The following is a 14,654-nucleotide window of genomic DNA, read 5'->3' on the forward strand; positions in this document are numbered from 1 at the left end:
GAGAGAGATCAGAAGTAGGCAGAGCAGCAGGCAGAGAGAGAAGGGGAAGCAGGCTCCCCGCTGAGCAGAGAGCCCGATGTGGGGCTTGATCCCAGGACCCTGAGATCGTGACCTGAGCCGAAGGCAGAGGCTTAACCCACTGAGCCACCCAGGTGCCCCACTCTGGATGAATATTATAACGATAAAGATATGTCATTAAACATCTGTCTGATCCACACAATGTACAACACCAAGGGTGAATTCTAATATAAACTATGCAATTTAGGTGACTATGACCTGTATCAGGCAATACAACCTGTGGATTGTAATCCATGTTACAATCATGGATTGTAACAAATGTATATTTGGTGGGGAATGTTGATAGTGGGGAAGCTGTACATGTGTGGGAGCAGGAGGCATATGGAAAATCTCTGTACCTTCCTCTCAGTTTTGCTGTGAACATGAAACTGCTCTAAAATTACATATTTTTTTAAAAGTAAATAATGAAGGAGCCTAAACGTTTTAACAAATAGTTAAAAACAGTTACTAAGAAAAAACAGTTAAGTGCTAAAAAGCACACAAAATGGTTTACCTACTTCTCAAATAAATTATATATTTGCTTAATAATTAAAACTTGCAGGGGCCAAAACAGCGGCTAAAAAACACTGACCCCAATATTTTCTCTTGCATCTGAAGTGATTCTTCATGAATCCAATCTTCCTCTGTATATTCAATGTCTAACCACAAGATTCTGAAATGACGATGATGTCATTTCATCTCACGGAGTTCGTTTTCTTAGAGGCAGAAATATAAATATTCAGTTCCGCAGCTTTATCTTATCCATCTTTTTTATGTGAATTTTTAGTTTGTCAAGGAGTTTCTTTCATGATTTGAATGGCAAGTATGTCCCCGCCCCCAGACCTCTCCACCTAGCTCCTAACCTGAATTGCTTATTCCAACTTTTCAACAGTTCTTTTTATAGTCACAGAAATTACGTCTGAAAAGAACAAAACCAACTAAAGCTGATAGACTGAGAAAACAAAGGCTTAATAAAAATGTTTTTAACTCATGTATTTGATTTGTCATTGGCTCCCCTCTCCCCCACTTAATGTGACGAAGAGTTTCAGAGCTGTTTCCTGAAGTACAGGAATGGAAAAAATGAAAGGGTGAATACAGATTTAGACCAGGTCAGGCTGGGTTTATAATTAATTCCACCATGATGCATATAAAACCTGGAGGAACATTTGTTTGTTTTTCCGTATGACATTAGTCAGTGCCCGGGAATATCACTAAGGTATTTACCGCAGTCAAACACAAGGCTGGGGCTGGGGGAGGCTCCTGCAAACAAAGACTAAGTATCCATCCCATCCATCACAAAGCACTGCAACTAATAGCAGTTTGAGGGTTCAATTATGAATTAGCAGTCCCATACTGCCCCAGGCTAATAAGGAAGCAGCCATCCTGTGCATGTGAAAAGCTTCGTTTCTCATAAAGATTATTTCTGGTGACTCACAGACTCACATTTCAATTTATTAGCTTAAATTGTTTATAACCCGTCTCAAAGTGTTTCCAAAATGTTTTTAGTGATAAAGGTTCCAGCCATCGAAGATTAAAAGATAATAAAATATAATTCACTTCCATAACTTTTTCCATGCAAATACCTTCCATCGTATACATGTACTCTCAGCTTACCTCCTCCATACCACTCCCCATCTATGAAATAGTAAAGCAACCCAATAAAAAGATCCAACCAGAATTAAACATAACTTGTGGAGCAGGTAGCTTCTAACATGACTACCCTATGACCTCCACGTCTTGGTAGTCACATTCTTATATGAGCCCTTCCCCTTGAGTAAGAGCTGGACCCAATGACTGGCTTCTAATGAACAGAATATGGCAAAAATGATGGAATGCAGCTTCTGGTATTAGGGTACAAATCTGCAGTTTAATCTCTCCTGCCTTGCTCATTCTCTTTTACTCTCCTACTCACTCTGAGGGATGCCAGCCACCTTGTTGTAAGATGGAGACATGGCAAAGAACTAAAAAAGGTCTCCAGCCAATAGCCAACCAGGAACCTAGGCCCTGGGCCAGCCACCTGTGAGGAATTAAATCTTGCCAACAACCACATGAACTTGGAAGTGAATGCTGTCCCCAACTGAGCCTTCAGATGAGGCTGCAAACCCAGCCAACAGTTTGGATGACACAACAATATGACTTAGAGCCAGCTACAGTGCACCCAGATTCCTGACTCAAAGAAACTGTGAGGTAAATCATGTTTGCTATTTTAAGCAGCTAATTTGTTACAAATCACAAAAATTTAATACAATTCATATTCAACTTGCTTTAAAAATGTGATGTTTTATCTATGGGACCAAAAACAATCATTCTCCTCACATCTGGCAGATATGTGAGTCCATCACTTGACCTGGCTTTAACATGGGGGAAGTGGTGATTATGGGTCATTACAAGGTGTAGCAAATGGTCATCAGGGAAGAGGAATGACAGTTCCAGTATTTTACCCTCAGAAGAATTTCAACTGCCCTCTTCAGAGCCCCATACTCACCTTCAGTGCATCCCCTTCATTGCCTTCCACTACTTCCAGAATTAGAGCAGCCAGGATGTTAAAGCCTTGGCAGTACCCAACATTCTTGTTCCATCGGGCATAGGCCAACAGGACCCGTTTTAACACAACCCTGTCCTGCTCAGCCTCCTGGCCACAGTAGGAACTGCAGCCTGTGCGGTGAAGATCCTGAAGAAGGCAAACAATATTTTTTTTAAATGTCTCCTTATAGTCTCTCCAAAAAATGCCTTTAACTTTGCCTCAGCATTAAATAGAATCAGATTATCAGCATGGATTTCAGCTTTTAAAAATATTTATGTACCCTATATACACAGGCCAAAACAATTTTTAAAATTTTCTTTTTCCTAATGTTTTCTAATATGCTAAGATACATTTTTTTCCCAGTTTTATTGAAATGTAGTTGACTTAGAACACTGTCAAGAGCTATTTCAGTCAGGCAAATTTTCTAATCTTCTTCAGAATTTTCTGTCAAAATTTAAAGTATTTCCAGAATTAATACAAAAGTGACTCAATTAACAGAAATTACATTATATTTCTATATAAACTGAAAGTTTCTTTTAATACTATGTCTCAGATAAAATAAGAGTCACTTCAATATATGCGTGATCGATGCTAGTTTTATTCCTTTCTCTGAAACAAGATGTAATATTCAACTATCAAAACTCTAAATAATATTAAGGAACAATATCAAAATAGCAAAAAATGCAATACTGTAGAGAGACAGGAAAATTATTCTGTCCAAGAAAGAAAAATCTATCCAAATTATTTTATAAATTTGTACAAAAAATAAACATCTGTCGTGCTTTAGTATTTAATGAGGGCAATATATATAATTTAATAACTAAGCAAAGACTATGATTTTCAGGAGCTAATGTCATTTTACTGACACAGCATTCACTTCAATGAGAAAAATTAAAGATCCTCTTAACATGATTGTTATAAAATGTATACTGCCTTAACTCACAATTTAAACAGAAAGAAAACATTTCAAACATGGAATACTTCATCCCTGAGAAACATTCTGAAATTCCAAATAAACAGCTAAAATATGGACAGTGCCCAGGCTTTAGAAACATACAAAACAGAATTTCATCATTCTTTTTAACATTTGTCTGAAACGGACTGAGTTAGATCATAAAGCAGCTCCTTTCATAGTTAGGACTTCATGAAAAAAGTATCTTCAAATCTGTCAAAACCTTAGCCAAATTCTGGTGGCCAAAATTAATGAGAGACAATTTCCCTTTTAAAACTCCAGCTTAGGGATGCCTGGGTGGCTCCATTGTTAAGTGTCTGCCTTAGGCTCAGGTCATGATCCCAGGGTCCTGGAATCAGAATCGAGCCCCTCAAGCCTGCCAACCCCCCCCATCCCCACTTCCTAACCCCCCACCCCATCCAGGCTCCCTGATCTGCTCCCTGCCTGCTTCTCACTCTCCCACTCCCCCTGCTTGTGTTCCCTCTCTTGCTGTCTATAGGTCAAATAAATAAATAAAATCTTTTCAAAAAATAAAAAATAAAAATAAATAAAACCCGAGCTTAGCATTATACTGTAATGAACTCATATAAAACCAAAAGTCATGTGTTAGAGGCTTATGTAAGAGAACAAGAGTGGGATCAAATTGAATCAGCAACCTTGGCTTTTAGCAACAGACCCTAATCAATCGTAATAATCCCAGTAGGCAAACCACAGCTGTCTCCACAGCTGGCTTGAACCCTTGACCATCTGGTTTTAAGTAGACCCATCATTCAATCTATCTTCATAAATTTGCAGTTAAGAAATTATCAAAGATCCTAATAAGAACCCACTCTAACATGAAATATACTTAACTTTAAATTTCACAACCTGTAACTTTCATGTAAAAATCCAGCTAAGAGCACTGACCCATGCTAAAGAAAGAAAAAGAAATTTCAATCTCCTATCAAGTGAGCAAGTAAATAGAATATGAATAGGAACATTTTCTTCTTACTGCCAACATGCAAATTTATGAAAAGAAGACAGAGTCGAAGTTCCCATTAAAAGGCTGTTAACTAACGGAGTAAGAAAGCAGAAAATATACGGACAGTCAGACCATTAGGTTTGATCCTCTATGCAGGGATCATCTGTCTCTTAGAAACCTCCTTCCACGTCAAGACAACAGGTCAAACTCAGGGGCCTTACCTTGACTATCTGAATTCCCATCGAGTCATCATCAGGATTACTCCTTTCATTGAAAGTGAAACGCATGGTTTTGTCCCAATCAATAGCTATACTGTGCAAATACTGATCTGCCAAGGTCAACCAAACCTAAAATATTAAGAGATAAAGAAGAATCCTAAAGTAAAATATATAATTTCACCTTTCTTTATTAAAAAAATAGTTATTGCAGCTAACAAGAAAATGGGAACAGATCCACATGTAGAAATCAACTTTTCACTGAAATGTTTGCTATACTGAATTGCACCAATTAGGGTCTTTCATTTATTCTTTCCATTAATATTTGTTGAGCTTCTATTATGCACTAAGCAAAGATTCAGCCATTAGGGAGGGATACTGTTAAGGAAACAAAAAATTTTTCAACTCTTATCTCAGTTCACTGGATTAGCTATACTATCTTCTGAGCTTGTTATACTTAGCTTGGAATCACTCTCTGTACTTGGACATTCATGGAGAATGGGTCTTTTTTCACCATGGAGCAGCCTCTGCCTTTAAATCATCCCTCAGTTTCTCTCACACACACAAAACTGACAGATGGGGTCCCATAATGAATAACTTTTTTTTAAAAGAGTCACTGGATATTTTTATTCCTTTGATGACTTTATTCCAAAAAGCTGTTCCTGTAAAAAACAGGGGAACCCCCAACGTTCAAATTCTAAAGGTATTAAGACTAGGTTTATACTGAGGGTTGCTAGAGGGGAGGAGGATGGGAGGGATGGGGTGGCTGGGCGATGGACATTGGGGAGGGTATGTGCTATGGTGAGTGCTGTGAATTGTGTAGAACTGATGAATCACAGACCTGTACCCCTGAAACAAACAATACATTATATGTTACTAAAAAAGGACTAGGTTTATAAATTAATATATTAAGAAAGCACTTCAAGTTTTGGTATTTGAACATAATTTAGCAGGAGGAACACTGATCAATATCCCCAGGCAGATTCTTCTCCCAAGCATCAGAATCACATACCCTATATTCAATCTAACAGGAATCCATGTCCACTTAGCCTTCAAAATACATCTAGACTCTGACCCCTTTTCTCCATCTCCACTATGGCAACCCTGATCCACCTCTTGCCTGAATTACCCCAAGTCTGCCACTGATCTCTCTGCTTCCGCCCTTGTCCTTCATATTATCAAGCCAGGGAGGTCCATTTAAAATATAAGTTTTATCATGTTACTCCCCAGCTCAAAACTTCCCAACGCTTCCTGAGACTGGGCAAAGGTCCTACTACAGTCTCTAATGTCTACATGACCTGCCATCTCCTGACCCCCATCACATTTACCTCTATGACCCTCTCTCCAAATGCTTTCCCCTTGGTTCACTGCGCTCCGCACCCCCAGTGCCTTCCTTGTGCTTGCATACTCCTGAGATGATCTCGTGGGAGGGCGCTTCCGTCCCCCAGGTAGCTCCCCTCGCCCCTGCTCACCACTATCAGGGCCCTATTCAAATTTTACCTGCTATTTAAAATTCCACCTCCTTATCTCCATTCCCCCACCCCCACCGGCTCTCCTTTCCTTCTCTGCTTTATTTTTATGCATAGCACTTATCACCATCTGACATACTTTATGTTGTATGCATTGTAAACTCCGTGAGGACGAAAATTTTGGTCTGTTTTTTTTAATCTTCCCATTCCTGTATCCTCAGGACCGGAACAGTACTTGGCATAGAATCAATAATCAATAAATACTTACTAGATGAATAAATAATGAAGAGAGACAGCTTTCAAATTACTAAATCTAGAATGTTCTTTTGGACATTTCAGACATTTTAAAGAGGAACAGAGTGCTGATCCTTTTGTATTTTAGCCCTCTGAATCCTCCTTACCTTTCTCCTCCATTCCTTTGGTATACCTGTTGACAGCCTGGCAACTGCCTTCAGAGCATCATACCACTAGGAACACAGAAAAAACATTGGCAAAGTGATAATATTGACCTGGATAAGCACTTTTCAACCTTTTTCCTATTCTGACATCCAGAAAGTATGAGAAAATTTGTACAGCACACTGAGGTAAACAGAGCTTCTTTCAGCCAGGCTCCAAGGCCTGCCCATCCCCCACCTAAAGTCCTCTTAATACACCTGAGACCCACGTCCACACACAATGGCTGGGAAGCTCTAGTTCAGAAACAAAAACATGTATTATGGATTCAAAATAATAGATATTCCATTTTTTAATTTTTTTTCACACCTGCACCATTAATAGCAAGTACAAAATTTTTCATTGCAGGTATAAACACAGGCCATTTATAAGCTCATAAGTTAATTTATCTATAATTTTAAAAACTGACTTGCCTCATGTGTATTAAAGTATATATTAGTTTTCCTACTTCGAGAATATACTCTGTATGCCTTGTAGATTCCCCCAAATAAGAGTATTTTCAATAACCAAAAATAGTTACCTGCTGAAAACCATTTTGACCTAAAGATGGCTCAAGAGTGAACTTCAACTTTGTATCAACTCCTAAAAGAAAAATATATAACTGTTATTTTGGAAGAAAATACCAAACTAGATCAAAAATAAAAGTAAAAATTAATCTGATTCTACTGAATCATCATAAATTTTTAGAATATATTTTTTGCTAAATTTTAGTCAATTTCATTAAAATAGAAGGTAACAATATTGATTTTTAAAATAGAAAAATATCCTGTGGCCACTAGAATGAAGCTTATCACATAGAATGGTGGCTTCCACAGCTGTCTGGAGTAGTTAAAAAAAAAAAAAAAAAAAAAAAGACACCACAGACTTGGAGGGAGAGGGAGAGAATCTTATGTAAGCCCCATGCCCACAGCAGAGCCCAGGCGGGGCTGGATCTCAGGACCGTGAGATCACGACTTGGGCCGAAACCAAAAGCCCCTCAATTCTTTATCTTTAAAATGAGGGTAATAATATCTATCTCAGTAGACTGAGTGTTGTGATGATTAACTATAAATCACCTAGCACAGTATAATTTATATCTATGAAATTTAAGAAGATAATTCTCTACTTACAGAATTTGTTTTCTAAGACATGCATGAACTAAGTCTATGGAGGAAACCTCAGTGAAATATTAAAAGTTATTAAAATAATGTCACTGCCTTCTCACTTGTGGAATAATCCACGTTAACAATCTTAGAGATTTTCATGTATCTTAAAATTCTGTCATGATACACTTGCTCATTGAAGATAAAACAGTTGGTATGTTTAATCATAGACTACAAGCTAAAAATATAACTGAGCTCTAATTCCAAGTTGTCTACAACTTTAAATAAACTTCTTTGATTCCAGTCCCAAATCTAAGGAAGAGGAGAAAATAAATAGAATATATCAAGACAATGTGCTTATAATATACAAAGACTATATGCAATATTCATATTGGGCTCTTATTCAGAATCCCATGTTAGATGTATGTGCTGTTGTTCCTGAAGGAAATTACATGACAATTTTTATTCCCATGTTTATTTTATTAAAAATAATATCAAGGATGCCTGGTGGCTCAGTCTTTAAACATCTGCCTTCGGCTCAGGTCATGAACCTAAGGTCCTGGGATGGAGCCCAGTGTCAGGCCCCCTCCTCAATGGGGAGTCTGCTTCTCCCTCTCCCTCTGCCCTTCCCCCGCTGCTGGTGCTTGCGCGTGCACTCTCTCTCTCTGTTGGTGCTTACTCTCTCTCTCTCATTTGCTCTCAAATAAATAAAACAAAATCTTTAAAACATAATAAAATCAAATCTGAAAATGTTACTTTTTTCTACAGTTTCAAAATCATATTTCAAGTCATTTTTTAAACATTATTACTTAAAAGTTCAAGGATCAAGATATATCAAACATTATTAACAGCATTTCAGTTTTAAAATTTATGATTCTCATTTATGACAATATGTTTGCTTCTAAGATGCTGACTGCAGATTAGGCATACCGAAAACCTCCTGACACCTTCCACTGCTTAGGAGTTGGTATGTAGATAGAAACTATCTTCAGAATTTAGAATTACAATAATAAAGTAGACTTGTGGACTCAAGAAATATACGATTTGCCCAAGCCCATGACAGTGTGCAGATCCCCTTCTTGGAAGTCCTAGAAGAGTACTGTGAATACAAGACTTGGGTCCTAGATTTCTAAAGTCAAGCTGTGTTACAGAATCCCAGGCATGCAGTCAATGCCCTGATACGTCTTTTCAAAGCTTCAGGACCACAAGCATATTCTGCCTGAAAAGATTTCCTTCACCAAGGGAAGTACCCCCTCAAATTCTAATCTCTCTGAGATGATTTAAATGAAGTCCTGCTTCGGTGCAGAGCAATGACACAATGGCCACATGATTGCCTCCAGCTGGGGCGAATGATTTAAGGCACTATGAGGAACACACTTCGTTGTAAGGTTGCTGTCCAGATGCGGAGTGCTGAACGGAGGAGCATGTCGTCATGACTTTTGCTTTATAGTAACAAAGGCAAGAAAATTCCGTCCGCGCAGAGTTATTTCAACCCACCTAAAATCTCTGGATTCCCTGACCGTATGTCCGAATATGCTCCCTTTGCTTTTTCAGAGCACCTGCTGGGCATCAGGTGCTGAAAACCGGCTGGGGTCAGTCTAAACCACAACTATTTTCTCACGATCTAAAATGAGTCACAGGATTTAACTGGAATTGATCATTCACCACCTGCATGCGATAGCTGAAATCAGGTCATTTTCCCTCCTTTCTTCTAACTGAGTAAGGGAGGGGAGAAGGTTTATGTTTCATCTGATAGTCACGGCTGTTCCGGATTCAGAAATACAAAACACTTTTAACGTGGGAAGAAGCTTTTTTTAAGGGTAAAGGAAGATGGTGAATAAATACTACAGTCTCTGCAATTAGACACTTCCTTAGGGAGAAAAACAAAGAAACCACAAGGTTCGTAAAGGCAGTCACGCGTTCCACCCTTTGGGGTTCTGCGCCTCGTCATATTCTCGCCGGCAGCCTCAGGATAGCAGGTCCCCGATGGCGCCGGGAGGCAGGGGCTCAGGGAGGACAAAGTCGTCTGGAACCCCGCTGGGGCGACGCTGGGGACAAGCGAGCAGCGCTAAGCACCGCTGAGAGTGTAGCCGGCTCCCTCTGCGGCCACCCCTTGCCAGAAAGCTCTCTGCCTAGGCGCCCGCGCCAGGGCCGGGTCCATAAAACCCCAGGGAGGGATACTGGGCGGTGGAGCAAACGCGGAGTTATGCAGCCTAGAGAAGCAGGGATGTGTAAACACAAGCTAGCACCATAAAGGGCCTAGCCTAGCAAGCAAGGCGAGCTCCCGGACTTTGGCTCTAAGAAAGAATCTCTACTTGCAAGAGTGTTTCCTACCCGTTCCCCACACGGACACACAAATTAAAGGCTCCAGGCGAGCTGACCCTGACACTCACGCCACACAGATCCTCAGGAAAATGCCCCCAATTTTTCCTTCGCAGCCCCTGCCTTCCCGTCCGTCCCCAAGTATCAAACCTGTGCCTTTCTCCACCTTACGCACCTCTTTCAAGATCTGGCTTCCTGTAAGCCGAGAGCACAATTGGTTGCGCGGCCTCTGGTGGCCCGGGTAGCCGCGGACACTTCCCCACCACGCGCACGGGGCCGAGCGCGCCGCTCGCCCGAAGCCCCCGGCACAAACAGGGCTAGACCGCGCACAGGCCGCGGGGTCGGGACCCGCCGGCGGCATCGGGTCCTCCCAGCCTTGGGAGGCCGCTGCCCGCGCCCAGGCCTTCGCCCGCGCTCTTCCCTCCCAGACCGACCCAGCCCCGCCTGCGCCAAGCCGCGGTATCCTGCACCCAGCGGCCGGCAAGCGCTCCCCGGCCTAAGCGGAGTCCAGCTGAGGCAGAGGCACCAGTTCCGGGGCGCCACGCTACTTTCCAGTGCCCCATCTGCAGCCCCGGGTCCTCACCCGGCTCCAGGGTGCAGAGCAGCCGGGGCGCGGTCCGAGAAATGCAGCTGCGCTTTTTGAGCACATTGCTCAGGATGGTGCCCACGCCGCCACCGCCGCCGCCGCCACCCTGCCGTTTCAGGCATCTCCCTCCGCGCCTCAGGGAGCCGGTCAGCTTGTCCTGCCGCATTCGAGAGCGCTCCGGGCTCCGGCGCGGCCGCCGTCCGCCTGCGTCCCCGCTACCCCGCCGGCGTAGCGGCTTCGCGCGCGGGACTTGGCGAGTCCGCTTAGCCGAGGGGCCCTCCGGAGCAGCGAAGAGTGCGGCCGGCGCTCGGCGGTTGAAGGGACCTGCGGAGTACCGCGGAAGCCGCCGAGCGCGGAGCGGTCGGCAGGCATCTGCAGTGCGGAGCCTGCTCGGCTGAGGCAGGAGACGGCTTGGGGCGGGGAAGAGGGCGGGAGCGAGCGAGCGCGCGGGAGACGAAGGCGGCGCTCCCGCCCCCAATCCCGGCATCACTGTGCGCAGGCGGGGCGGCCCTAGCTCCCCAGCGCCCGGCGGGCTCCTGGCATCTGCGCCCGGGAGCCGGGAGCTGCGGAGCCTGGAAACCCCGGAGCCCGGGAGCCTGGGAACTGGAGAGCTGCCGGGTGAACAACTGCGCCCAGGGACCCGAAGCAGCGGGAGATTGCTGTGCTCTTCCCAAGATCTGGGAGGAGCTGGAGGGGGGCACCAAAGTGGGCAAGTCTCAGGTGCAGAATATCAGAGATGCAAGTGCCCACCTAACCAAACAGTGTCAGAAGAGACAGCGGCCCGAAGGATGAATGTGGCAACGTGGCAGAGAAGCTGGCAGATGGTGAAACACAAGCTTCATCCCAAATTGTGTTAAACTCTTTCCTAGCAGCTTAGACAGGCAAGGGAAGCACGTAAATAATAATAATAATGGTTCTTTCTTTGGGAAGAATAGCCTTTAAGAAAAAAATGTTCACATTTAAAAGCAGTGTTGTTGTTTTTTTTTAAAGTGCTTCCTCCTCTCCCCAGCCGGAGATTAAGTAGTTTAGAACTACTATCATTACTGTTTTTTTTAAAAAGTCATTCTTAAACCATGACATTAACCAATCGAATATTAATCATAAAAATGAATGAGGAATAAGGAAGGAAAGGATGTGGAAGGAAATAGAGACATTTGTATTTGCTAATATTTAGAAAAGGAACACTACATGGATAAACCAAAAGTAAAAAGTATTTATATGGGAGGGAACAGTGTGGAATAAAGAGGAATGGAAAACTGAACATGTTCTAGATGTTCCTTACATAGTTTTGACTCTGGAATAACATATTAATAAAAAGAAAAAATGAAAATGAATGGAAACAAATGAACCTAACTGAATATCCTGTTGATGGCACAAGAATACAGGAAAAAAATTAGTAAGTTGCTTTAGAATACAGTATTATGACTGTACATCAATGGTGATATATATTCCAACAGCAAATTGAGCTGCAAAGAAATCTTAAATGTCAACAAGTAGCATTATTGTTATTTGATATTGATTTCTTTTAATTCTTATGTATGCTATGGGATAAAGCAAATAATTGTTACTGTCAAAAAGAACCAAGATCTTTTCAGTGTGACAGGAAATACAAGCATACAAAGAAATTAAGGGTTTTTAAATCCTGCAATATTATATTTAAATTGGAAATACTAGTATGAACTTTTTTTTAATGTCTCGAGACATTTGTCAAATGTCTTTAATTTTTTTTTTTTTTAAGATTTATTTGAGAGGAGAGAGAGAGAGAGCCTAAGTGGGAGTAGAGGTAGAGGAGAGGGAGAAGCAGACTCTCCACCGAACAGGGAGCCCTACGACAAGGGATGGAAGGAGGCTCCATCCCAGAACCCGGGATCATGACCTGAGCCGAATGCAGCTGCTTAAGGGACTGAGCCACCCAGGTGCCCCTCTTTTTTTTTTTTTTTTCCCAAAATACATACACAGTTGATCCTTGAACAAGGAACAAAGGGGAGTTAGGGGGGTCAACCTCCCTCCCTCCCCTCCCACAGTGGAAAATTTGCAAATAAATTTTAACCTAATAGCCTACTATTCACCAAAACCCTTACCAATAACATAAACAGTCCATTAACTCATATTTGGATGGAGCACCTGGCTGGCTCAGTTGGTAGAGCATGCAACCCTTGGTCTCCGGGTCCTGAGTTCCATGTTGAATATAGAGCTTACTTTAAAAAAAATTAATTCCTGAAGTGCCTGGGTGGCTCAGTCAGTTGAGCGGGGACCCTTGATTTTGGCTCAGGTGATGATCTCAAGGTCCTGGGATCTGCCAGGCAGTGTTGGGGGTCTGTGCTGAGTCCAGAGTCTGCTTCATATTCTCCCTCCTTCTCCCTCTCCCTCCACCTCTGTCCCTCCCCCAGCCCACAAGCTCTGTAAAATAAATAAATAAATAAAATCTTTTTAAAAACTAATTCCTATGCAAACTTTTGGGGTACCTGTCTGGTTCAGTCAGTAAAGCATGTGACTCTTGATCTCTGGGTTGTGAGTTCGAGCCCCACATTGGGTGTAGACAGTTACTTAAAAATAAAAAAATTTAAAAAAAAAAAAACCACTTTGGTGTGTTTTATGTATTAAATATGTATTCTTACAATAAAGCTAGAGAAAAAATCTTAATCATACAGAAAATGTATTTACAGTACTTCTTGAAAAAAATCCACTTATAAATGAACACAGTTCAAACCCATGTTGTTCAAGGGTCAACTGTATATCCCGAGTACAGTTAGAAGTAATGAACACCTACAGCACCCAGGTTGTGGTCTCTAAAAACTATTCCCCACTAAAAAGAATCAGGGCTTCTTTGAAGTCTGACTGAATCTAGGGCTGAGCCTGAAAAAAGTACAAGATGAGCCTAAAACATTTTTGATGAGCTAAGGAAGTAAAGAAGTGCTCCAAGACTAATGGGGTCATGTCAAAAGGACATAAGAGCCACATGAATAAGCTACTATTAGCCAAAGATGGACAATTTTGAGCCTCAAAACCAATGGCTGCTATTGATTGAAAAGTATTGAATATTTTTTAAATGCATTCCTAGTGAGATTCTACAAGAACTGGAAAAGAAGTCATTCTTAATGAATCCGGCAGACTTATGTGGTAAGCAGTACATTCTGGGTTTTGCGAAGTAGCCCCAGAATTTGAGGACAATGTCAGAAGTGACACAACTCTAAGCATGAAATGAACATTTCTCATGTAAGAATCTGTTAAAATGAGATTGTTAACCTGCAAAAGTAAACGCAGCTCAAACAGGATTTCAGCTACTCAGTTACACCTGCCCCACCAGAGGAAAAGTCCTTTGAAAAGGCATTACTCTGCCTCATCACTTGAGAAGATGAAGTCATTGTTTAACCTGGTCATGATTAACTGTTTGGCTTAGATTTCCCAACATTTTACACCAAGCTCGGGTACAAAAATCAATCCTTCATCAGCCTGATGATTTCATAGTTTCAGTCCATGTTCATTTCTTTAGCTTTCTCTTAATTTTAATAAAATTAAATTGATGTCCATTGACTATTCCAACCTATCTCAGCTATGCTGAGAACAATAACAGAAAGAGAATGATGTTTGGCTTTGGCCAATTTTTTAGAGGGGACCACAAGGCCCTGGGGGTGAAGACGGTGATTAACAGCCAGAATCAAAGGAAGGGAACCGGAAGGAGAGGGGAAATCCAAGAAAACAAGCTGGTGTCTGCATGCACCATCTCGTCTTCCAGAGTTCTCATCTGCTCAAACCTTAGAGGGTTTTGTGTTCTCTTTTAACAAGGGAAGCTATTCACACTCCGATTCCAGCACTGGGCCAGCAGGAAAGACAGCCTCAGCAGCCAAGAGGAGGAGCAGTGGGCGCTTCTCTACAACACTGTCTCTGGAGTGGAAAGGACATCCAGCTCCCACAGCTGGCTGACATACCCCGCTCAGACCATCCCCCTTCCTTTGGCTCAGATTCCATGCTCACCAAGCAAACACCGAATGTCATCTGACTTCCCCTAGATTTTGCTGCAAAGAAGAGAATG

The 14,654-nt window shown here is 42.1% G+C and overlaps 1 protein-coding gene across 2 annotated transcripts in view; it reads right to left on the bottom strand.

Moving 5' to 3' along the window:
* The window catches only part of TBC1D30 (TBC1 domain family member 30), a gene marked incomplete at its 5' end in the record, with an annotated part of 37,440 nt that extends 26,423 nt beyond the window's left edge, over nucleotides 1-11,017 (bottom strand). Inside the window, 5 exons of one of the 2 annotated variants that reach the window (XM_080811586.1) lie at nucleotides 2,543-2,728; nucleotides 4,716-4,841; nucleotides 6,580-6,645; nucleotides 7,152-7,213; nucleotides 10,619-11,017. In XM_080811586.1, the coding sequence (XP_080667712.1) occupies nucleotides 2,543-2,728; nucleotides 4,716-4,841; nucleotides 6,580-6,645; nucleotides 7,152-7,213; nucleotides 10,619-10,787 (609 nt within the window). The remainder of the gene's footprint in view (nucleotides 1-2,542; nucleotides 2,729-4,715; nucleotides 4,842-6,579; nucleotides 6,646-7,151; nucleotides 7,214-10,618) is intronic. The other variant, XM_080811585.1, reaches the window with a different exon arrangement.
* Nucleotides 11,018-14,654: the final 3,637 nt, after the last annotated feature.

Source organism: Martes martes (assembly GCF_963455335.1).
Source record: "Martes martes genome assembly, chromosome: 8".
Classification (NCBI taxonomy): Eukaryota; Metazoa; Chordata; class Mammalia; order Carnivora; family Mustelidae; genus Martes; species Martes martes.